Here is a 26,579-nt window from a genome sequence, read left to right as displayed (position 1 = left end):
TATATTAATGATAAAACCAGTGAGCTCTATCAAAACCTTTGCAACCTTGTTGTTGAAAACATATGGATGGCATTGGTTACAAAAAAATTTCTCAACTGCTTTGGATGACAGGTAGTCATTGGCATGGATAAAAGAGAAGCCATATATATATATATATGTTTATCCTTCAAGCTCGGGTCCTCTACCAGAGGCCTGGGAGCTTGAGGGTCCTGCGCAGTATCTTCTGGACAGAGATCTCCTATGTTGTTCCCAGGATCTGCTGGAGCCACTCGCCTAGCTTGGGAGTCACCGCACCTAGTGCTCCGATTACCATGGGGACCACTGTTACCTTCACCCTCCACATCCTCTCGAGCTCTTCTCTGAGCCCTTGGTATTTCGCCAGCTTCTCGTGTTCCTTCTTTCTGATGTTGCTGTCATTCGGGACCGCTACATCGATCACTACGGCCGTCTTCTTCTGTTTGTCTACCACCACTATGTCCGGTTGGTTAACCACCACCATTTTGTCCGTCTGTATTTGGAAGTCCCACAGGATCTTAGCTCGGTCATTCTCCACCACCCTTGGGGGCATCTCCCATTTTGACCTTGGGACTTCCAGGCCATATTCGGCACAGATGTTTCTGTATATGTTTCTATATATATACATATACATATACACATATATATATGTGTATATACATATACATATACAGTGGGGCAAAAAAGTATTTAGTCAGCCACCGATTGTGCAAGTTCCCCCACTTAAAATGATGACAGAGGTCAGTAATTTGCACCAGAGGTACACTTCAACTGTAAGAGACAGAATGTGAAAAAAAAATCCATGAATTCACATGGTAGGATTTGTAAAGAATTTATTCGTAAATTAGGGTGGAAAATAAGTATTTGGTCACCTCAAACAAGGAAAATCTCTGGCTCTCACAGACCTGTAACGTCTTCTGTAAGAAGCTTTTCTGTCCCCCACTCGTTACCTGTATGAATGGCACCTGTTTGAACTCATCATCTGTATAAAAGACACCTGTCCACAGCCTCAAACAGTCAGACTCCAAGCTCCACCATGGCCAAGACCAAAGAGCTTTCGAAGGACACCAGGAAAAGTATTGTAGACCTGCACCAGACTGGGAAGAGTGAATCTACAATAGGCAAGCAGCTTGGTGTGAAAAAATCAACTGTGGGAGCAATCATCAGAAAATGGAAGACATACAAGACCACTGATAATCTCCCTCGATCTGGGGCTCCACGCAAGATCTCATCCCGTGGGGTCAAAATGATCATGAGAACGGTGAGCAAAGATCCCAGAACCACACGGGGGGACCTGGTGAATGACCTGCAGAGAGCTGGGACCAAAGTAAAAAAGGTCACCATCAGTAACACACTACAACGGCAGGGAATCAAATCCTGCAGTGCCAGACGTGTTCCGCTGCTGAAGCCGGTGCATGTCCAGGCCCGTCTGAAGTTTGCCAGAGAGCACATGGATGATACAGCAGAGGATTGGGAGAATGTCATGTGGTCAGATGAAACCAAAGTAGAACTTTTTGGTATAAACTCAACTCGTCGTGTTTGGAGGAAGAAGAATACTGAGTTGCATCCCAAGAACACCATACCTACTGTGAAGAATGGGGGTGGAAACATCATGCTATGGGGCTGTTTTTCTGCCAAGGGGACAGGACGACTGATCCGTGTTAAGGACAGAATGAATGGGGCCATGTATCGTGAGATTTTGAGCCAAAACCTCCTTCCATCAGTGAGAACTTTGAAGATGAAACGAGGCTGGGTCTTCCAACATGACAATGATCCAAAACACACCGCCCGGGCAACAAAGGAGTGGCTCCGTAAGAAGCATTTGAAAGTCCTGGAGTGGCCTAGCCAGTCTCCAGACCTCGACCCCATAGAAAATCTGTGGCGGGAGTTGAAAGTCCATGTTGCTCGGCGACAGCCCCAAAACATCACTGCTCTCGAGAAGATCTGCATGGAGGAATGGGCCAAAATACCAGCTACTGTGTGTGCAAACCTGGTAAAGACCTATAGTAAACGTTTGACCTCTGTTATTGCCAACAAAGGTTATGTTACAAAGTATTGAGTTGTATTTTTGTTATTGACCAAATACTTATTTTCCACCCTGATTTACGAATAAATTCTTTACAAATCCTACCATGTGGATTCATGGATTTTTTTTTCACATTCTGTCTCTCACAGTTGAAGTGTACCTCTGGTGCAAATTACTGACCTCTGTCATCATTTTAGGTGGGGGAACTTGCACAATCGGTGGCTGACTAAATACTTTTTTGCCCCACTGTAAGTATTTGGTCACCTCAAACATGGAAAATCTCTGGCTCTCACAGACCTGTAACGTCTTCTGTAAGAAGCTTTTCTGTCCCCCACTTGTTACCTGTATGAATGGCACCTGTTTGAACTCATCATCTGTATAAAAGACACCTGTCCACAGCCTCAAACAGTCAGACTCCAAGCTCCACCATGGCCAAGACCAAAGAGCTTTCGAAGGACACCAGGAAAAGTATTGTAGACCTGCACCAGACTGGGAAGAGTGAATCTACAGTACGCAAGCAGCTTGGTGTGAAATAAATCAACTGTGGGAGCAACCATCAGAAAATGGAAGACATACAAGACCACTGATAATCTCCCACGATCTGGGGCTCCACGCAAGATCTCATCCCGTGGGGTCAAAATGATCATGAGAACGGTGAGCAAAGATCCCAGAACCACACGGGGGGACCTGGTGAATGACCTGCAGAGAGCTGGGACCAAAGTAACAAAGGTCACCATCAGTAACACACTACAACGGCAGGGAATCAAATCCCGCAGTGCCAGACGTGTTCCGCTGCTGAAGCCAGTGCATGTCCAGGCCCGTCTGAAGTTTGCCAGAGAGCACATGGATGATACAGCAGAGGATTGGGAGAATGTCATGTGGTCAGATGAAACCAAAGTAGAACTTTTTGGTATAAACTCAACTCGTCGTGTTTGGAGGACGAAGAATACTGAGTTGCATCCCAAGAACACCATACCTACTGTGAAGCATGGGGGTGGAAACATCATGCTATGGGGCTGTTTTTCTGCCAAGGGGACAGGACGACTGATCCGTGTTAAGGACAGAATGAATGGGGCCATGTATCGTAAGATTTTGAGCCAAAACCTCCTTCCAACTTTGAAGATGAAACGCGGCTGGGTCTTCCAACATGACAATGATCCAAAACACACCGCCCGGGCAACAAAGGAGTGGCTCCGTAAGAAGCATTTGAAAGTCCTGGAGTGGCCTAGCCAGTCTCCAGACCTCAACCCCATAGAAAATCTGTGGCGGGAGTTGAAAGTCCGTGTTGCTCGGCGACAGCCCCAAAACATCACTGCTCTCGAGAAGATCTGCATGGAGGAATGGGCCAAAATACCAGCTACTGTGTGTGCAAACCTGGTAAAGACCTATAGTAAACGTTTGACCTCTGTTATTGCCAACAAAGGTTATGTTACAAAGTATTGAGTTGTATTTTTGTTATTGACCAAATACTTATTTTCCACCCTGATTTACGAATAAATTCTTTACAAATCCTACCATGTGAATTCATGGATTTTTTTTTCACATTCTGTCTCTGACAGTTGAAGTGTACCTCTGGTGCAAATTACTGACCTCTGTCATCATTTTAGGTGGGGGAACTTGCACAATCGGTGGCTGACTAAATACTTTTTTGCCCCACTGTATACATATATACATATATATATATATATATATATACATATATATATATATATACACATACATATATATATATATATATATATATATATATATATATATATATATATATATATATATATATATATATATATATATATATATATATATATATACATATATATATCTATATATATATATATATATACACACACACACACACACATATATACATATATATATACACACACACACATATATACATATATATATACACACACACACATATATACATATATATATATATATATGTATATATGTGTGTGTGTATATATATATATGTATAGTGACTATACATTTACGTAAGTGGGTATGTGTAATTGTCTCAGCTGATGCCACTTTACTGAAGATGACCTTGCAGAAGTTGTAACAGTGAGGAGCTGAATGCACACTCTAGATCAGGGGTGTCAAACTCAAATACACAGTGGGCCAAAATTCAAAACTAGAACAAGGTCGCGGGCTAACATTAATATTTATTGAAAAATATCTTCCTCCAGATTTAAGAATGAATCTCTTCTTATGGACTCAAACAAGTTTTGCTGAAAAACTTTGGAACAAGCAAAGCTTAATACTAAACAATGTATATATTAGCTGTATAATACCAGTAGGCCAGCTCTAATAGTAATTTGGTATGGCTTCGCGGGCCAAATGTAATTAGACTGCGGGCCAAATTTGGCCCGCGGGCCAGAGTTTGACACCTATGCTCTAGATGGTGATCACAAAGACACACACAGGAAACACTGATTTCTCCTGTTCACCTAGAAAGCATAGAGCACATTACATTGTTAGACTCAGCTCCTCTTCCTTCCCTGTAGCCTCTCTATTTCGCTTTTTCCGATCTCAAGGTACATATTTGCTTTTCTCATTTTATTCTTCTCTCATTTTTTCTCCCAGTTTTTTCCCCCCTTTTCTTCAGTTTCATTATTTCAGTTTTCCATTCCTTCCACTCTGCCTTTTGGTACTCTTACATGTTGCATGGTCCTCATTCATCTTACTCCTTTTGTCACCCATTGTATAAACAACAACTCGCTGCTATGGGAATATGTAGGACACTTACACTGTACATTGTACTCACACATACACATGCATGTACTAAGACCCACAAATACAGCGTACCTCAGTACATGACTATGAAACATAATTTTTTTTTCATGGGACTGAGCTGATATATTGGTTCTCATTTTAAATGTATGAACTGAGCCACAGTTGTGTACAAATGCGGGCACAACCACATGCTTACTTGTGTGCAATGTGTGTTAAATATATGTGTTAAACCATGCACGATCTGTGGGAGAAAATTACTAAAATATAAGAACATACACAGAAAGAGAGTAAGAAAATGAAAGAAAGGCAAAAGGATGGTTGAGTAGTGACTATTCATATTGTGATTAGCTAGAATTGAAGTCAGTGACAGGCGCTGTCTATAGCCTTTACTCCTAGTCTGGAGCTGCTTTGGCAGCATCAGGACAAAAAAAATAACAAAAAAGCCCCACAGGTGTTCACAGGAAACCACTTCAAGAAAGTGCAGAAGAAGGAGTCCAAGCTCCCCTCCTGTTGCTTCATAAAAAAACTACATCTGGGTTTTTTTTTTGTATTTGTAAAGTATCTGTAAATTAAAATACAGTTTAAAAAGTTCAACATATTGCTAAGGTGGAAATTATACACTGACTTTATATTTTACCAATCACTTGAAGAGCTTTACATTACAAGCTGCATTCATCTTTTGACACATTCATAGGTGACGGTGTCACGCCTTCAATCAACCTCCACTGCTAGGGTCACCTTCTCCTTTCCATGATGCTATTACCTGACCTGGATTCAATGAATTGAGTTGAACTAAACTGAAATAAAATGAATGAAGAGAGCAAAAGACTGAATGACAAAAAATGAGAAGGCAAAGAGACAGGCAGATGGAGGGATGATAGATAGAGGAGTGGGTATTGTCAGTCCCCTCAGGTCTCTTTGATAAAGATCAGAGCAGCCACAGCCAGAACCTCAATCACATACGCATGCATGCGTGCGTGCACACGCGCAAACACACACACACACACACACACACACACACACACACACACACACACACACACACACACACACACACACACACACACACACACACACACACACACACACACACACCAAAAAACATGAACACTAATCACATTTCTGGAAGATACACTATTAATTCACCCTCTCACTCAAACACATACCAAACACACACTTGTATTTGACTTCTACACTCAGATCATGTTCAAGTTAAAGAGGCTGGAGTCAAAATCAATCAATCAAGTGCTTATAAGGGATCAAAGACCAAGAGGAACAAATGGTAGAATGCTCCATAAGCCGGTGCCTCTAGACATTGCTGCAAATGGTTTTAACAAAAATTTGAAGTGACTTTCCAGTGTTTAGGTTTTACTAGAACTGTATCCACAAGCTGGACAATCATCAAAAATTCATATTTCATATTTAAGGGGTTTCCTCTGAGGATATGGTTTCAGTGGCAGTGCATCTGGCAGTCTGATCAGACTCATCAGTCTGCTAACTGAATGTTATTGGCTTGGGCTTACTGCTGTGAATGGTAAATAGTTATAAATGCTAAGATATTACTGATGCGGGAGATGAAACATTTTGTAAATGTGATTCAAAGATGTTTTTGATCACTGAATTATAATGTGGGAAACAATTAGATGGTGTTCTAACTAAAATTTCATGCAGGGAGGAAGGAGTTAAATAAGATTGAAAAGCAACAGGCCTAGATGATATCAGATCTAGACTGTTCAGAGGCTGTGCAGATCAGCTCTGTGTGTGGTGGTCATGCACAATTGTAATCTGAGCCTTAGTCTGGGGAAGGTCCTTATCCTGTGGAAGTCTTCCTGTGTGGTTCCAGTGCCAAATTCTGTACAGCTCAGGGAGGTTAAACAGTTTGGACTTATGGTCTTAACTACTAACTTAAAACCTGAAAAACACCCTGATGAGAATAATCATCAACAACCTGCAACCCCTGGTAGCACACTACTGGAACCTCTGCACTTTGCTTACTGTCCTGTTATTGGGAAAGATGATGCTAACATTTATCTCCTCCACCAATCACTGTCACACCTGGAGAAGGTCTGTGAGGGTCATTTGTTTTTGACTTTTCCAGTGCTTTCAATAAAGTTCAACCCACACTGCTGAGGAAGAAGCTGCAATGTGGTATGCATAATGTGGCCCATTATGACAGTGCTCTCTCCGTTACCCTTCCGCTCTACACATCGGTCTTCAGATTCAACATCCCTAACTGTCACCTCCAGATGTTTTCTGATGATACAGCCATTGTTGGATGTGCATCTCATAAGGGAATGATCTGGAAAAATGGGAAGGCCATCACTGACTTTATCGTCATGGTCTAAAGTCAACATCAACACCAGTAAGACGAAAGAGATAGAGGTTTTATCTTTTAAAGCTATTTTCTGCTGGGAAGGTGGCACAAGAAACGGCTTGATAGACTGGTGAAGAAGACCAGTTCTGTGATTGGCCAAGACAGGCAAGATGAGGGTGTTAGCCAAGCTTATGCCCATTATGGACAACACCACTCCCCCCTTGCATGAGACTATATATCCCTTTAAATCCGGTAATAAAAATGTATTCATCTTGAGTAAACAAATGGAGAATATTGACATCCTAATAACTAAATGAGGAAAAAATTGATACAACATAATATTGCGATACTAATATTGTATTCATCCAGCGACACTCAATGTCGATATTTTATTATAAAAATTGCAAATATAAATTGAATAGTTTTTTAGTACTTTTTTTTTTTTTTTTTTTTTTTCCTTTTTGTTCTTAATCTTTTTAATACAGCCTCTCACACCTGGAATCAGCCATTAAAACCAATGTTGATCAGATATTATAACAGAAGGTTCCCTATAAACAACTATGCAACATTTGAGCTGTCATATCCTGTTATTAAAAACAATGACACAACCTTCCTACATGTATCATGTTCACCTTACTGACTTAAGTTTGTGACAATTTTTTAAGTTTACTGTAACTTAAAATATTTTTTAACATCATAAAAAATATATTTGTTTCCTTTTTTTTTTTTTTTTTTTTTATTAATATTTTTGGATGGACAGAAACATTAATAAATAAATATACAACTGCAATAATCATACTGTCAGTTCTCTGTCCATTTCTAAACAAACAAACAAACTAAGACAAGCAAACAAACAACACACTAACAAACAAAAAAAAAAAAAAAAAAAAAAAAAAAAAAAAAAATTACATAAATAAATAAATAAAATAAATAAAACCCAGGAGAAACAAAATAATACACCGCCTCCTGGAAAACATCAGCAAAAACAAAAACGAATAAGGGTAAAACCCCCTGGTGCAAAAAAAAAAAAAAAAAAAAAAAAAAAAAAAAAAAAAAAAAAAAATTACATAAATAAATAAATAAATAAAATAAATAAAACCCAGGAGAAACAAAATAATACACCGCCTCCTGGAAAACATCAGCAAAAACAAAAACGAATAAGGGTAAAACCCCCTGGTGCAAAAAAAAAAAAAAAAAAAAAAAAAAAAAAAAGCAACAACCAAAATACCAATGACACATAAAATATCCCTCTAAGAGACCATTTATCATAATGTCTAAGAGACATTGTCAATGTACCGCAAAAAGGGACCCCAGACCTGCTCAAAAATATCTTCTCTTCCCTTCATTCTATACATAACCCGTTCATATGATGCCATCCTAGACATTTGTTCGGTCCATTCCTTGAAAGAACAGGGGCTGGATGACTTCCAATGCCTAAGAATTACCCTGCAACCAGTTATAAAAGCCAGACGCATCCACAATCTCTGTTTTTTTGAGAGAATGTTATCGTCAGGTAGTAGGCCCAGGACGCATATAGCTGGAGATTTAGAAAGATTAAGTTTAAAAATATCATTCACCAAGTTGATGATCCCATCCCACAAATAATCATTTTTCCGACATGTATACAACATATGAACTAGAGTCCCGACTTCCTGCTGACATTTCCAACAAATGTCCTTATCTGCGAGCTTCAACCTGACTAATTTACTGGGTGTCCAATAGTTTCTGTGAAGCAACTTGTACTGGATAAGTTGAGACTGTGTTTCAGGTGAGCAAACATACCATGATGAAATCAGCATCTTCCAACTGTCCTCTGAGATCTGGATACCCAGATCTTTCTCCCAACACCGCCTCAGTCCCCCCAAACTGGGAGCATGTGCCTCTCTGAAGCTCCCATAAAATTTAGATGCCCTGATTCTGTTATTGTCAGGGGTTGCAAACATCTTCTGAACACTAGATGGAGGGTCTAGATTATTTTTCAAAATGGCTTTAATACAATGTCTTATTTGAAAAAACCTCCAAATTTCCCTTGGATCCAAATTGAATTCTCGTCTGATTTCTGCAAACGATTTCATGCCAGTCTGCCCAAATAGGTCCCCCATCTGATTAATACCTGTCCTAGCCCAGGCCTCCCACCAGACCGGTTTCTTCCCTATTAATACTTTCTTATTATACCAAATAGAGGCTCTAGCGGTGAGATAAGGGCTGCTGTTGGTATATTGGTGAGCTCTAAGCCAGGTCTCTTGCATGAAAGACAGTACTGGATCTTTAAACGGTACTGGCCTACCCTTCTGAGTAAGGAAGGCCTCTAAAGACGAAGGGGCCACAAGACTTTCCTCAATCCCAACCCATGATGGCTTATCAGTAGAGGAATTATGTATCTTAACTAACTGAGAGAGGGAGAAAGCGTAATGATACCAGACCATCTTAGACAATGCCAACCCACCACTCTCTTTAGCAGCATATAATTTAGACCGATTGAACAATGGCTTTTTACCTGCCCACACAAAACCCTCTACACATGTATTATAAAGCTTTAGCAAATTATGTGGGACTGCTATCGGTAACATGTGAAGAAAGTACTGAAGTTTAGGGGCAATAATCATCTTCACCAAATTAATTCTGCCCAAAAGGGACAGATTTATTTTAACCCAATTCTGCAACAGCGAACGGATGTTTTGAATCACTGGGGAAATATTTACTTTCATTATGTTGTCTAAACCAGGGGTCAATTTAATCCCCAAATAAGTCAGACCCTCGGGCTTCCACTTGAAATGCCATGAACTCCTCATAACAGGCGGACACATTTTAGAAATAGGCATAGCTTCAGACTTAGACCAATTTATAGTGTATCCAGAGATTACAGAGAAAGAATCAATAATTGAGGAAATTGCAGGAACGGCCTGTTCTGGGTTAGTTGAAATCAGTAAAATATCATCTGCATACAAAAAAGTTTTATGTTCTTCTTGACCCAAATCCACCCCTCTAATTTTCTTACATTCACGTAAAGCTATGGCTAAAGGCTCCAAAAACAGAGCAAAAATGAGAGGTGATAAGGGTGAACCTTGTCTAGTACCCCGACTTAACGAAAATGAGGGTGACATTATCCCATTGGTAATAACTGTAGCCATTGGATCTGTGTATACCACCTGAATCCACTGCCTAAAAAAGGGACCGAAACCAAATCTCTTCAAGGTATGAAACAGAAAAGGATACTCAACTTTATCAAAAGCTTTCTCTGCGTCCAAAGAGAAGGCAACGACAGGGTCTAGCTTAGTCCTGCTCTTCCAGAGTATATGCAATAACCTACGTAGATTATCCGCAGAGCTTCTATTTTTCACAAAACCGACCTGATCCCTATGCACCAAATACGGAAGAACTTTTTCAAGCCTAAAAGCTAATATCTTAGAAATAATTTTTTCATCCACATTAATTAATGAAATTGGGCGATAATTCCCACAATGCTGTGGGTCTTTCCCTTTTTTATGTAATAACGTGATCACTGCCGATCGCATACTAAACGGTAGTCTCCCTCTTTGAAACGCATCTTGATATACCGACAGTAGTCTTGGAGCTAGTTCGTCCACACACACCTTATAAAAATCTGATGGAAATCCATCATTACCTGGAGATTTACCCACTCTAAGGCTGCCGATTGCCTGCTTAACTTCAATTAATGTAATCTTACCTTCTAATATACTTCTTTGATCTTCCGACAGGCTGGGAATTTTAATAGAAGAGAAGAAATCTGACAGCCTCTGTTCCTCCACCAGTCCATTAGAAGTGTACAGCTCCTGATAATATTTAGTAAAAATATCATTTATTTCTTTTTTACTAGTAGTCAACTTATTATTATTACTAGGATCAAAAATAGATGGTATAAGGTTACTAGATTTTATCTGCTTAACCCTGTGTGCCAACATTTTACCTGTTCTCTCCCCTTGTTCAAAGTACTTCTGATTTAGACAAAACATTGCATATTCCACTTTTTTCTCCAATATGCTATTCATCTCAAATTTAAATTTAATTAATTTGTTCCATAAGTCCCTCTCTGGGAGCAACATATGTTGTTTTTCAAGCTCCTTGATATCCTGTTCCAACTTCATCAGCTTATCCCTCTCAGCTTTTTTAATCAAGGAGCAATATTGAATAAGGCGCCCCCTTAAATAGGCCTTAAAAGCATCCCAGGTCATTCCAACGTCGTCAATAGAGCCCTCATTGTACAACCAAAACTCCTTTATCATTTCCCTTATACATTCGCAATGACCCTTATTCTTCAATATTGAGTTATTCAAGCGCCACCTAGGTGACGGTTTAATATTATCAGTGTCAGTAAGAACAAGGTCAATGGGAGCATGATCCGATATAGCAATGTTACCAATAGAGGACCCAATAGTTTGACTTGCCAAAGAACGGGACACCAAAAAGTAATCTATCCTGGAGTAGGTTGAGTGAGGATGCGAAAAAAAGGTATAGTCTCTTTCTTGAGGATGAAGAAGTCTCCATATATCTACTAGACTCAGTTCCTCTGACATCACGTCCACCGCAGCATTTGTTGGGTCCTTGCTTAGTCCAGTACAAGAAGATTTATCCAATAAGACATCCCTGACCCGGTTAAAATCTCCCCCAATTACAATGTGTGTGTTACCTATAGTCCGCACCATGTTACAGACTTCATGAAAAAATTGTGGCTGAGGAGAATTAGGAGCATATATATTGACCAATGTCATTTTCCGCCCCTGTAAACATGCATCCAAAACCACCCATCTACCCTCCTGATCTGTATAATGCTTAAAGACCTGAAAATCCAAGTTTCTTCTAATCAATATGACCACCCCTCTTTTTCTAGCCGAAAATGCACTAAAATAAACTTGCGCCACCCAGTCTCTTTTAAGCTTTAATGATTCGGCCTCATCAAGATGGGTCTCCTGAATCAGGGCTATATCAGTCTTTTTCTGTTTCAGATATGTGAGGATTTTCTTCCTTTTAATAACATTATGACAACCCGCTATATTCCACGACACAATTTTACATAACTCCATCACACCATGTGAGCCGAATTATTATACAAATTTATCCAGAGGAATATCCCATTTACCCATATAACAACTCTTAGAGCCAGTAACATGAGACAACTCAATGATCCAAAAATTAGGTCTATACGGGACAGTTGGTACCATACCATCAAAACCAACAACAAAACCAAACACGAGAAAAGAAGAAGAAAAAAAAAAAAAAAAAAAAAAAAAAAAAAAAAAAAAAACATGAAAACATAAAAAAATCGCAGGTCCGTGGCACTCAAAAAAAAAATCCCAGATGGTGTCCCTCCTTACGTCTCCCCCCCCCTCAGAAGTAAACCAACCCATAGCTTATCAAATCCTCTTAATCTACATCACCCGGAATGTTAACCAAATCCAGGCCGCTTAGAAATTGCTTAGCCTCAGCTGGGTTGGAAAACTGATGATACTGGTTATCCACTGAAAAAGTCATAACAGCCGGAAAACGAAGAGAATAGCCAATCTTGTACTGTTGCAACAAGCGGCGCACCTCATCAAACTTCCTGCGTTTTTCTTGTACCTCCTGAGCGTAATCCTGGAAAAAAAGAACTCTCATGCCTTTCCAAACGATCTGCCCCTTTTTTCTGGCAGCCGCCAGCACGGACATCTTGGCTTTATCCCGTAGGAAGCGAACAATAATGTGTCTCGGTCTGGAGTCCGCCGTGGGCTTCGGAAAAGCTGGCCCCACTCGATGGATTCTATCTATTTCGTAGTAATCTCCCATCTCAATGTCCAGAGCCTCAGACAGCAAATTCTTCACGTAATCCTCAATATTACTGCCTTCGGATCCTTCTCTAATACCCGATATTCTAATATTCTGACGCCGTGAGGAACCCTCAAGCGCCGTTACTTTTTCCTGCAGCCGCTGGTTCTGTATCTTCAAGATCTTACATATTGAGCTGGCTTTAGCCTCTTCGTCCTCCAATCGAGAAATTCTTGTCTCTGTTTCATCCACTCTCACACCCAAACTGTTCACAGCTTCCTTGAGAGACTCGATACCACCTTTCACCGCCGTCATGTCTTGTGCTACCTGCTCAAGCAGAGATCTTATAGAAGTCAGCTCGGCCGCCACACCATCTTGGGAAGGACACCTGGCATCGACTCCATCAGGTGTCTCCGCCATAGTAGTTAGTGAAGTAGCCTGAGTGTTGTGTGTTTTTCCTCGCGGCATAATCGAATCGTTGCGTAAAACGTAATGATTCTTCTGACTCCTTCCACTGAATTTACCAGGGCAGATCCCAAATAAGACAAATAACCGGCTCTGACCTATTTTTAACGAGGTTTCGGGGGAAGAGGAGTGCGCGTCTCCAACTTAAGCTGCCATCTTGGGCGGGCGTACCACGTGACCTTCAGTTTTTTAGTACTAGATAAAATGGTAAAATCGCAGAAGGAAGTTACAGACAAGAAGAAGAAGAAATCTGAAAAGCTCCATTTACATTTAAATCAAAAATAGAGACATTTGGGATTTTTACCAAGGATGGTAAAAAAGATTGATTTGACATGTGGAATTTGCAAGGAGTGTCATATGAAAGTAAAATATTTGGGGAATGTTACAAACATAAGAGATCATCTGATGCACAAACGTCTTGCGGTAATGTTAGCCAATGACCGCAAAGTTAACCTTAACTTAGATTAACTGACAAAGCAGCCAGCACCGGACACGTCTAGTTTGACTGACCTACCTCCAAGTACCTCCAAGTGTAACGACGATGCCCATACAGTACAACACTGTTGAAAATGAGTGCTTTCATTATAGGTTGAGACACTGCAACTGCAGAAAAGGGTTGCACGCTTTGATTATCTGAAAGCTCATTATCTCGTAAAGGTCATTTAATACATTAAAAGTATAGAAATTCTTGAATGTTGCATTTGGGATGTAATTTACATTCAAATAAGTGAGTATAAACTCAAAATTTATGACAGACTTTTAATCACAGGAGTCTGTCTAGAATAGAACAAAAAGATCCAAATAGTTTAAAAAATGTGTTCATCCAATTCATTTTATTTCCCACTTATATTACGTGTTTGTGTTTGTGTCTGCACTTATTAGTTTGAGGCTTTGATCTGACTGAAATACTCACTCAAAGGTAATTAAAAATGTGAAAACGTCTGTTCACAAAAGGTGTAATCTTTTTTCCTAAATCAATGTCACACTTAACAGTCAGAAGCTATCAAAAAGCACACAGGACAAATGAATCCAATTAGCAGCTCTGAAATCAAAGTCAAATATTTCATACAGTAAAAAGCCAGAGTAGTCAATATTAAAAAGCTGCATTCATTTTTAGTTTCTCACAAAAATCTGTTTCTTTTTTAAACCCCTTGCAATGTACACCAAGCATTTGATAAACAATACATACTAAATGAGGAAGCTTTAGTAAACTCTTCTTCTAAAACAAAAAGTTGAATCCTTGTTCATACGTCATAATGATGGAACAGTAGGTCCAGAAAATTAGTGCATGACCAGAGGGTCAGTCAGTTGGCAGCAGACCTATGGTAGCAATGTGGAACTGATGGATAAATGCCCAGATGGACTCATTGGTGCTTCTGACATCTGGCCAGTTAGAGCTCCCAAAGTACCTAACCACCTGGCACCAACTGTCCAGGTGGGGGGCTCTCTTCTTTTCTCAAATAAAAAATAATTGTCATCTTACAAAATAATTTAGCCTGATATAGCTGTTTAACCGATATTACTCTGATACTGGACTTCTTGGATAACTTTCTGAGTGTGCCTGAAATAAAATCATTTTATGATCTGATGATCTGATGTTTCTGAACTATTTAATGTTTTGTGGTATAAAAATGTTTTAGTTTGTAAAAAAAATAGAAATAAAAACTAGCATTGGAAAATTGTGGTGCTATAGTTAACAACACCAGTCAAAGGTTATAGAAACTTTTGTCATTCAGGCATTTTTGGTTGGTTTTACCCCTGAAGAGATGTAACTCGTCTTAATCCAAGAATGCTACAAAAAGCAATGTAAAATTAATTTTATACGGCTTAAAGTCCAACTCAGAGACTCGATTAATGAAGGCTGTTTCTATTATAATGACTCTCTTCACCAGACTGCCACCATGGGTGCACATTCAACGGGCACGTTAAATTACCAAGCAGAGCCTCTCCTGTTAGTAAATTACCAACTGAATATCATCCCTTTAGTTCGTGACTGTATCTATTCTCTCTGAGGTAAAGGTATAAGAAATATGTTACATCTTAGTAAGTTAAAACACAGGCAGTGTAGACACGATAAAGCAAAGGCTTTGAGGAGAAAACAGCAGTAGTAAAGAGAGCGAAGAGGGGAGTGAAATGAAATCTCTGCTGACTTATTAGCTGCATAGTAGCATGTTCTAGGATGAAAAACAGGCTCTCTCTCCCATGTTCTCAAAACAATGATTACATCAGACATCAGGGAACTGTGTTTAGAGTTAGGTGAGTTGTCCTCAGATTTTCTTTTGGAGTTTTCAGTCAAAAAAAAAAAAAAAAAAAAAAATAATAATAATAATAATAATAATATATATATATATATATATATATATATATATATATATATATATATATATATATATATATATATATGTATATACACACACATACATACGTGACGAATCCTACTTCCGGGCCTAAAGTAGTCTGCGTTTAATATGGCTTTTGTGTTGTTAACATGTTTAATGTTATGTATTTTCTTCTATTTAATCTCAAAAAGCTCCTAAAACAGTCAGTGATCACTGTTGACCTACCTCGGCTTTTATTACCGCTAATCATTTATTTAAGCTAAGTTTTTAAAACCTTAGGATGTAACTACAGCCCAGCCCATGCAGCAGTATATGAATGACTAACCTCGTATTGTGGATGGATTATCTCAGTTGTTCTCCTGGCTGAAGTTTGGTCCTTTTACAGCATCCTGCCATGCGATTACATTTGTTCCTGACCACCGAGAACACTCACGTTAACTTTTATCCAGTGGAAAAAAAGTTAGCTTGTTTATATTATGCTAACATAGCTGTGTCGCTAGCGGTCACGTAGCACATCTTTATATACCAGCTAGCCCAACTTCAGCAACCCTACAAATGTCACTGCTGTTTAGTTTTCTGTCTTCATTTATGCTGGAAGTGATAACAGAGCTGTACATTTTAATTTGTTTCCAAAACCCCGCAGTCAGGACATGCTATATTGTATTTAGATAGAAGCTAGCGAGCTAACTCCCTGCTAACTTCTAACTCCGTTAAATGTCATAAATTCCATTTTCATGGATGCCTGGATGTTAAACTCAATTGTTACACCTGGTAGAGCAGAACGCTGATCATTTTATTAAAGATGAAAGACTTTAGACAGTTTTTCTACTCTCAGTAATGCCATAGTGATCGTTTGATATATGGACCTGCAGCGGAGTTTAGGTCCAGACACTGCTAGTGATGTCAGACTGAACAACCAGATTGTTCCTACTAATTTTTCCTTACCTTAATGTGAAAGGTAATATGAAAAGCAAAAAACAAATCTAAACATATTAACCTCACAGGACACCAGCACTTGTTTAAAATACAGTTTTAATCTTTTTGTAACTATTCGGGATTTATGTGTTTTATGTGTTTTTGTAAGTATGGAAACTGTTATTCTTAAACAAAACGTTTTTCTAAAAGTACAAAAAAATTTATGGAAGTGTATGAGCGCTAGTTTAGCAAGAGTTTATTTTACACAATAACACAATAAAGTCCCCATTGTGTAAAAAACAAACTAACAAAAACCTATAAAATACTTTAGTGAGCAAAATTAGGTTTAATGTGTAGAAAAGCCTAGATTGAATGCCCCCATATGAGACCACATGGTCTTTAGAGGTCAAAAGAGGAATTAAAATGGGTGAAAGAGGATGAAAACGCACAAGGTGGCTCAGTAGACGATGGAGAAATAAGAATAAGAAGGGAAAAAATGATTTCAACACCGATCATGCTGGGAAAGAACAGGGTGTAAGTGTGCGTATGTGCGTGTCTAAGGCTACGTTCACACTGCAGGCGAAAGCGCATCAAATCCGATTTTTTTGACCCTATGCGACCCATATCCGATCATGCTATGACAGTGTGAACGGCGCAAATCCGATATTTTCAAATCCGATCTGGGTCACTTTCGTATGTGGTACTGAATCCGATACATATCCGATGCTTTAGAAAGCGACTGCTGTTTGAACGGTCAAGTCGCATTAAATCCGCCTTTTACGTCACCGACACAAGACTGAAGCCAATTATCAGCGCCCGAGAAGACATCGCGAACGCTTCCTAGCCATCCAGTGTAGATGTCAGTGAAACTGTTGGGAAGACAACGTAAACATTTTATTTGTACTGTATAATCTGCAGATTCTGACAGAAATCTGCAGCTATCCTTTGAAGCACCGCTCCTCTCTTAAACAGCAATAAGGTTATTATTAGGTTATTTACATTATTATGTAAATAACAAAATAACTTAAAGCAAAAATTGGGAAACGTAAAGTCCGAAGTCTTTATATTAACGGCCATCAGTCAAACAATACTGTTTGTTCTTGGTCTAAACAGAGCGCGTTGTGTGTGACATCTTCTTTTGCGCATGCGGGCCGCTTTGAGCGTTCACACTAGAGCGCGTTTGCTGTCGCATTTTATTTGTAGTGTGAACGAGGAGACAAAAAAAATCGGATTTGATCAAAAAATCGGAATTGAGCATTAAGACCTGCAGTGTGAACGTAGCCTAAGTGCTCTGATAATCTGTGATTCTGTCTCATCAGCACAATATCAAACTGCCTCCGACATCATGCTAAATAATACATCACTGTCTTTCTCTCTGTCTTGCACGCGCACATATACACACTGTATGGTATGTGCTAAAGCATGAATTAGTTATGACCTGACAGCCTTCAGAGGAAGAGGAAGAAATGTTCAAGGAGTCCAACAATCACATCAAAGTGTACCCCACCAAGCAGGCAGGCTGCCAAGGCTAAAGCAGCCCTACTGTATCTTTGCCATGCTGAACGCAAAATTCGTCCTATACAGCAATCTGCTTTATAAAGTGGGCATAATCATGCTGCTTTATTACAATTTATGTCATGGGTACACAGTTACACAGTATATTAACTGATCTATCAGTTCAATATTATCCATTCACCCGTATCCACAATACACTGAAGCAACAGGCAGGGCAGTTAAGTTCAGACATTCTTGTCATCATACGCATTCTCCAATTTCTCTTGCACACCTGATTGAAGAGTTCCAAGGCATTTTGAGGCCAGATGGGATTTAAAAAAAAATCCCTGAAGTAAACAATCAATATTTCAACCTAGGTCTGTTCGATATAACGATATATATCGGATGACGATATAAAAACGTCTATCGTTTCATTTTATGCTATCGTTTGTTTCGTGGTGTCGCAAAATAAACTGTTTACGGCAATATTTTTTCATCGTTTTGATGGTCACTGTAGTGGTTATATTAATTTCTTAAAGTTCTCTCTTTCTCTTATATTTTATATAACCACACTACGGACGGACAAGCGCCTGTTTTTATGCCTTGTGGTTAGCAACCACCAACAACAGTAGCACCATCGCGTGTCTGCTTGTTTATGTTCCACATAAACCTTTCACAATAAAGCTCAAGATCCTGTTGAGACTTTTCAAAATAAACTGAATCACGTGAAAGAGCAGATTATTCACGGATGAGAAGTAAAAAAGAGCCGCCAGGTGCTAAAAAATAAACCTTAGACTCAAACGTTAGAACAGGCTTTTTCCCGCAGCACACCGTGCAATAAATGCTCACAAAGAAAACGGCGGCCGTTATAACTTATGTCTAAAAATGTATAGTTTCATGCATCGGTTAAAACACTCGACTCCAGCTACATGACGCGCAGCAGGAAACACTTCCCGCAAGTCGAGCTGCCCGAGATTCACAGAATTTACAAAAAATGTTACATTTTTGTGGTTTATATCGTTATCGGGACGATAGATGTCTTATATCGGGATATGAGATTTTGGTCATATCGCACAGCCCTATTTCAACCAACTAAAAACACTCAGCTGTGAAACCATTGAGTTCTGGGACCATCTTCAAACTCGTCTTTGTGTTGATCTGAACTGTGCACCTGTAACGTTGTGAAAATGCATCTTTCATGCTATAGTGTTGACAAAAATGCATTCACAAACAGCCTATTTTTAAACACCTGCCAAATTATTTAAATCTGCCTCTGCGAAGTGCCTGCTTCAGGATGATACTGCCATGATGAACTCACTTTCATGGCTTGTAATAAAGATAATGAGCAGGTATTTTTTGCTCATTGTTTTTCTGTAAGCATAAAGTCAGTACCTGCAAAAATCAAAACTCTGCGATGGCTCCAGAAACAGATTAGGCGGAAGGATTACATGGACTGTGAATGACTTGCCAAAAACTGTCCAAACTTGGGTGGATAATTCCTTCAGAGAAAATCTTCTACTTGCTGTATAAATATACAGCCTAGGTGTCTGCTGTGGACAGTCTAAAAAGTTCAAATTCAATAGAAGAGCGACCAGAAGTAAGTTTAATATTGCAATGTGGTCTGCTGTTAAAACCCCCTTATTCACACAGAGCAAGTCAAACATCTGAATGTATCAACAGCAGGGGCTCTTCAGCTAAGTCCCATGGATGCTCTCACTGAGAGCAAACTCCTTCTGTATCACAGCTACACACACATGCCCGCATAAACATCAACACAGAAACACACTATCACGCAGGATGAACGCGGGCCAAGTAGCAAGTAAAAATTTGTGCCAGTGAATAAATCTGGGACAACTGCTTCGACACACAAGTGGCACCGGCACACACATAAACACGCACACAGCATGTGTGGAGATTTAGATCCAGACACTTTGCAATCAGTGATATTGTCATCTTGCAGCACACCAGACACACATATAAATAAGATATACGCCAATCAGCTATTGTACCTACACAGAGAATATCACGGAAGGCCCACCAAAGAATGCACAAAGACGAACATAGGCAGTTGAAGAGTGTATACTTTTGAACAGCAAACAGCTGTGACAAACATATTTATGCATTTAGCCATCTATATTTGTGAGGACCAGTTTAGACCTCGGAAGAGGATATTTTTTGGAAAGTGGGGAGGACATCTGGATGGTTTTATGTTGGGACGTACTTTCCAGCGGACTGGGAGTTAAGGCTTGAGTTTCGGTTAGTGGTTTAGGTTGGACCAAAGGTTAGATCTAGATAAAAACAGGCCTTTATTTGTGTGCGTCAAGCTTATGACAAGGAGCTAGGTATTTGATGATCATAATAAGGTGTGTTTGAGGTGCATGTACAGATTTACACAAACGTAGTTTAGATTGACAAGTTAAAGGTTTACAGGTAACACTGCCTGTGTGGCTACTGTACAGAGGCATCATGGTGGTGGTCTTTTTTTTCCTCTGGTAAGTGACTTTAATCCATTTTGGAGCACATATGTAGGCCATTTTTTAACCATGTTTCGAGTAATAAAACAGCTGAAATTACCCACTAATTAATTTTAAAGCGTGGAGACGAGTGTCTTCATCATCAACTTCTAACAACTTGTCAATCTCCTAATGAGCGTATCCTGGATATTCATCCTTTCTAATGACAAAAACATACTAATTAATCAGTGTTTTATTCACTATGAGTTAAATGTGTGACTGAGCCCATAAAGGCATCCAGGGAGTGTTTACTGAGGCCAAATGTGAGGGCCGCTTTCAAAGAGACTTCTATTTTTGACACCGCAGCTATTGCCCTCAGTGGCCATTAAAGAAATACTGGCTTAAGGCACTTCTGTGTCAATCCTTTATGCCAGGTGTGGACAACAAATTTTAAAATTCATTGCCCACATCTGCTTTATGCTTTTCATGCATGAACTAAATGCAGTGTGTGTCTGACTACACGAGGTCCCATCTTTACTAACACTGACACTATTAGAAAGTATCCTAAGTATTCCAAGTCATTTATAAATAGCTTCATATACAAAAAGTAAAAGCAGGTATTTTGATCTGACCAAAGTGCTTTTTTAATAACACTCCAGGTTTCAGAGGGATTTGGGGAGACAGCATTCAGACATAGAATCAGATAAATGGAATTCATGCAACATTAACCATGTTATTATTTTTACCTGTTCCTATGAAATAGTATCCAAATTGCCATTAATCACAACCACCACTATTTCAGGAACTAATTTGTAAGACTTGCTGTTGTAAGGGCAGCACAGCATTTCTTCAGAGGCTATATTCACACTAAATAGTATTAAAAAGTAGTATGAATGACTATAACTTACACTCTATATAATGTTTTTGGCATTTTACTTTCACTGAACATTTGTAGCCACTTTGTGATAAATGGTGGAAAAGAAAGCAGAGGTATAAAATACAACAAAGAAGCTCATTCAAAGGTATAGCTGCTGAGGCATTTTTGCCCAAGTGTTGTGCATCATCACCACCTATAACAAACACATTATGATAAAGACAACAGGTTTAATTGTAAATTATGTTAATTGTTCTTGAATTATGTTAAACACCTTCTTCTCACATTCTCTTCTCTACAGTATTTTTGCATTGTTAACTGATACATTGCAAATGATTATGTTACCGACTCGTGTCTAATTTATGTCTACCTAAATGACACCTTGTGTCGATGATCTTTTAGAGGGCATTTGGGGTTACATATTGGGACTATAGTGTTGCCATGCAATCTGTTAGCATGTCAAGAAACTATTCAGTCAATAAGAATCAAGTAATAAGTGTTGCTAGTTTTCCCAGTGTAATGTGGTTGCCTCAGTTTGATGCTTTATGCTTTGTTACTCACTGAATTGTTGAGGACATCAAAGTTTTTCTTATCTGAATCTCATCTCAAATCTTTAATGCTCCCAGCATATGGTGTTGATTCACAGTGAGCGCTAAATTTAATTAACAAGCAAACTTTTACCTCTCCTTATGTATGACTATGGCACCACAGTGTTTATTTGGGCCCTAAGGGAAGGGGGCAAAAGCAGTTCCCCTCGCGATGACTCCACTCCTCCACAGCATGATCAGAACGCTGCATTTTTCAACTGGTAAATTCTTCCACCATATTAAAGTGGTTATGTAAAAAGGACAGATTGACTTGTCTGTTTTTGTTTAAGTTAAAAAACATAAATGTATGAGAAAGATTTTAGCGCCCAAACATCTGGGCTCTGCTCTTCCACGTCTACATTATATAATCTTTAGTAAGCTCACATTTTTGTCATTTTTGTTTATCTATGCTTTCCTCTCTCTCATAACAGCCTACTTTAAAAAAAAAAAAGGTATGAACTTGTCACCCACTAGGGAGTCTCTTCCTGTGCTGAGTGGGAGGGAGTCAGAAAATGCATATTGAATTCAGGGCATAGCAGTCCTTCTTGGAAACTTTCTGCATCTGGATGGCTCTCAGTGGGACTGACTTAAAATCATGTACTGAGTGAAGACACGAGGACGTAAAAACCTTACGTGTGGTATTTTAAGAGTACACTATGTCTAACAAATAAACAGGGATTGCTTGGGGTAGACAACACACAGTGGACCACTTCATTTACTTCTTGATTGAAAAACAAGGGCTCACTCAAGGTCGAGTGTTTGTTGCGAGTGTCCATCTTTCCTACACGCCTCAGTACATACCCACAACGAGATGTGTCCTATGGAATTTGACCTGATATTTAGTACTCAGAGTGGGTCTCGGCTTATGCTATTAATTTATCAGATATATAAAGGTCAGCAGTGAAGCATAGCATATTTATGCTTTACATACCAGCCAGACACGCAAACACAAACACAGACACTTTCTGACCTTCATAGTTGAGTTTGAAGCCATGTGCAGAAACCGCAAAGTCACTGGTCAGTCTCAACGAGAAGACATTTCCTGTGCTGGTGACCGGAGGTGGAACCTGGAAACCTGTTAACCTGTATAAACAGAGAAGATAATATACTGACATGATCAACACATTACACATTAAGTATGAGAAAAACAAGCCACTTGCTTTTGTGGAATAAATAAAAGCCTTGGTGATAGTAACCTGCAGTGACAAGGAAAATATCAGGGAATGCATAAATCAGCAGAAGATTAACAAGAACCCATCTTGTACTTACAGGAGAGAGGAAAAAACATTTTTAACAGCCTTGACCGTTGCCCATTTAGCAATGAATGGCTTTTATGTAATAAAAAACTTTTCATACACTCTGTGTTTAAGTACGTTGATAGATGTTTTTTAGGATTCAGAAAGAGGAATTCATTTTGCTGAAGTCAGTACCACAGTGACAGAGAAGACAAATGGAAAACAGTAAAGACAGTATAAAACCTCTTCTCAGTCCTCACCAACACCACTGCCTGGCATCGAGCCTCTTAGACAGAGCACAAAAACCCTCTCCATTTCCCTGTAAAAAACATCTACTTTAATGGGGGCTTTCAAATAAGTCAAGGCATCAGATCAAAGTGTGCTATGAAATCTGGTCAGCCAGCTAGTAATACTGAAATGGATCTGTGTGCAGATCAGTAAACAATAAAAAAAAAAAAAAAGAGTCAAGTAGGAAGCCAAGGCCCCCTTTAATGTGCACTCAACATGTTTGAGTCTGACCTTGAAAAATACGCTTACCCACTACCGCTCGTAGGTGGGCCTTTAGCTCTCAGAATTACTTGAAATAAACAGGGAGGAAGCGAAGAGGAGGAATGGAAGGCCAGCGCTTTTTCAGGTAGGGAAAAGAGCCAAACCGCCTTGCTGCCACTGCGACACATTTTTCTCGTGTCCTGCAGCTACCATTCTTCCTTCCATTTCCTCCCTTCCTCTTTCCTTCGCCTCCTCCTTCTCTTCCCCTTGCCTACATCTACTCATACCATCCTCTCCTCTAGCATTAAGTCACCAAACTCATATTTTTTGCCTTTTGCCTTCACTCCCCTCCCTATGTAGTTTCTCATCTCCTCCATCCACTTCCTTCTGTGGCATTTATCCACCTAAATCTCTTTTGTTACCCTTCCTCTTCAGTTCTGCTAATCTCTTTTTCCTGGCCTTCTTTTGTATATAGATATATTCCCTCTCTTTTGTCTCACCATCTTTTTTTTTATTTTTTTCCTTTGTATCTATATTTCCTTTAGCCATACTTACCACTTACTCTCTCCCCTTCCTAACAATTAGGACACAGCTTATTACTTAACTGTGTTTTATTCTTCCCCACTCTTTCTGCACACATAAACACGACACTTGAAGCATGTCAGAATACACCTGCTATAACACAGAAGACAAGTTCAGTGTAGCCACTTTTGTACCTGTGAGCTGTTCAAAGTAATCTGCTTCATGTTACTGCAACAAGAGAAACGATGTCTGACTGTGACCTCTAACTAGTATTGAGACTTTAGCATAACACGCTTCCCCAGTTATGACAAAGTGCTTTTACATTTTTAAAACATTCACAGCACGCAGAGACTTGCTTTAATTTTGTATTCTCCTGCTACATCCCTGCACTCATCCTTCTTCTCAATATGTCTTCCCGTTTTTCTTTCTGTCTCCACATATTAATTTATTAAGCTTTCTATCAGCAAAAACAACCACAGTTAAGTCTAGAATCCTTCCCTCAATCTATTCTTCCTCTCTGCCCTTCTTTCATTTTCTTCTTCTGCCACCTACCTTGCTTTTATGCTCCATTATGAGTTTGCTTTTTTTTTTTTACCTCTCATCTTTTAATCTCCCTATCCTACTTCTTTTACCCTCTCACATCCTCCTTGTCATATTTATTAATTGTCTGCTGTCTCCTCTGCTTTCTTCTCATCTTTCTTTACCTCCATCTCACCTCCATTTTCCTCCCTGTTTTAATCCCCAATGCTCCACTTTTTTCAGTTGTTAGTTCAGATTTGTTCCCCTTCTGTAAATTCACTCTTCACTAATCATTCTCCCTCCACTTCTTTCTGCTCAAGCCGACTGTCCTGCACCAGCTTCCATCTCCTCCGTCAGCTTGCTTTCCATTGCTGTTCACCCCCCCCGAATCGTTTTAACTCATCCAGGCTCACATGTTGATTCTCATTTCTCAACTGACTTACTCCCTTTCTATTTCTTTGTTCTCTCCCTTCTAATCCAAAACCACTCAAAGTGCAAATGGCCACCTTTTTAAAAGTACCCAACCATCTCTTTAATCTTCCTCTCCATTCCTAATCTATTTCTCATCTATGCATTTCTGCCTCAGCTTCATTTCTATTTTTGGGCTTTTTCTGATCTCATCTCCAGTCAGTAAATCTCTGTCTTCCTCTCTCTCAGTTCTTCTTCTATTTGTTTTGTTTTTTTCTTCTCAGCATTATTAAGCTGCCCTTTTTTGGCCTCACTTCCCTCTCCATTTTATCTGTCTTTACAGTAAACGCAATGCTGTTTATGCATGTGTGCATGCAAAGTTTGTAAAAGGAAAAAGCCGTAAAACACAAAGTTTAGGCAGTAGTCACAGGAACCTTAGTAATATCAAGTTATTACTGTGTAACGTGATTCTGTACGTCTAGATGTCATCTGAGTGACGTCTTCCTCCAAGTGACGAAATGTTTCTCCCACTGAAAACGGGGATTACTGTGCAACAATCAACATATCATTAGCAAACTGAGTGCATGCTGAGTGCACACATGACATAGGTTTTAGGTTTTTGATCACTCTAGTAAACAATATATATAATTTAGTTGATTAATTAGCAACGTCTTGTATAATTAACTGTTTTTTAAGCACAAAATGTCCAAGTGGCTCAGCACTTAATGGTTTTTCTACTGTTACTTGTCACTCAAAGTGCTCTTTACACTATAAACCACATTCATCCATCCACACAATGCTTTATTCTTGGCATTAAATTACCTCCATTACACACTAATGGAGGTAATTTGAGGATCCGTATCTTGACCAGAGACACTTTCACACAGAAACTAGAGGTGCTGTAATTGAACCACTGGCCTTATGATCTGCTAACTACCCGCTCTACCCCCTAATCAACAGATGCCCCCCTTGAATTATCTGTGTGTGTGATTTTTTTTTTAAATATGAAAAATAACAGTTTCCCTGGATGAAGCACCTTAAGTCATATTTCAGTTTAACACAATCTGCTATTACAGAAAGAATTCTACACCACAACAATAACAACATTTTATATGCTCTTGAGACAAAGAAAATAAAATCTCTGACCACTCCTCCTCCTCCGTCCCATTTCTAGGCTTCTAATGTCTTACTTGTAATGCATCACATCTTTCAGAAACAATCCATCAATACACATATGTGTATATACCCCCAGTACTCTATTTTATTTTATGATGAAAGTAATATCTGGACTCCAGAGCTGAACCAAATGTCATGGTAATAAATACAAAGCAGTACACACACACACACACACACACACACACACACACACACACACACACACACACACACACACACACACACACACACACACACACAGAAACAAAA

The 26,579-nt window shown here is 39.2% G+C and overlaps 1 protein-coding gene across 1 annotated transcript in view; it reads right to left on the bottom strand.

The window, feature by feature from the left end:
* The window catches only part of csmd3b (CUB and Sushi multiple domains 3b), a 417,790-nt gene that overhangs the window by 263,497 nt on the left and 127,714 nt on the right, over positions 1–26,579 (bottom strand). Inside the window, exon 3 of the mRNA XM_085395224.1 lies at positions 22,952–23,064. Within this exon, the coding sequence (XP_085251350.1) occupies positions 22,952–23,064 (113 nt within the window). The remainder of the gene's footprint in view (positions 1–22,951; positions 23,065–26,579) is intronic.

The sequence above is a fragment of the Rhamphochromis longiceps genome, linkage group LG22 (genome assembly GCF_057381845.1).
Source record: "Rhamphochromis longiceps isolate RC_006_pf linkage group LG22, R_longiceps_female_GT1.1, whole genome shotgun sequence".
NCBI lineage: Eukaryota > Metazoa > Chordata > Actinopteri > Cichliformes > Cichlidae > Rhamphochromis > Rhamphochromis longiceps.
Note: the sequence above shows the minus strand (reverse complement) of the source record. Positions and strands in the feature narration are given on the sequence as shown.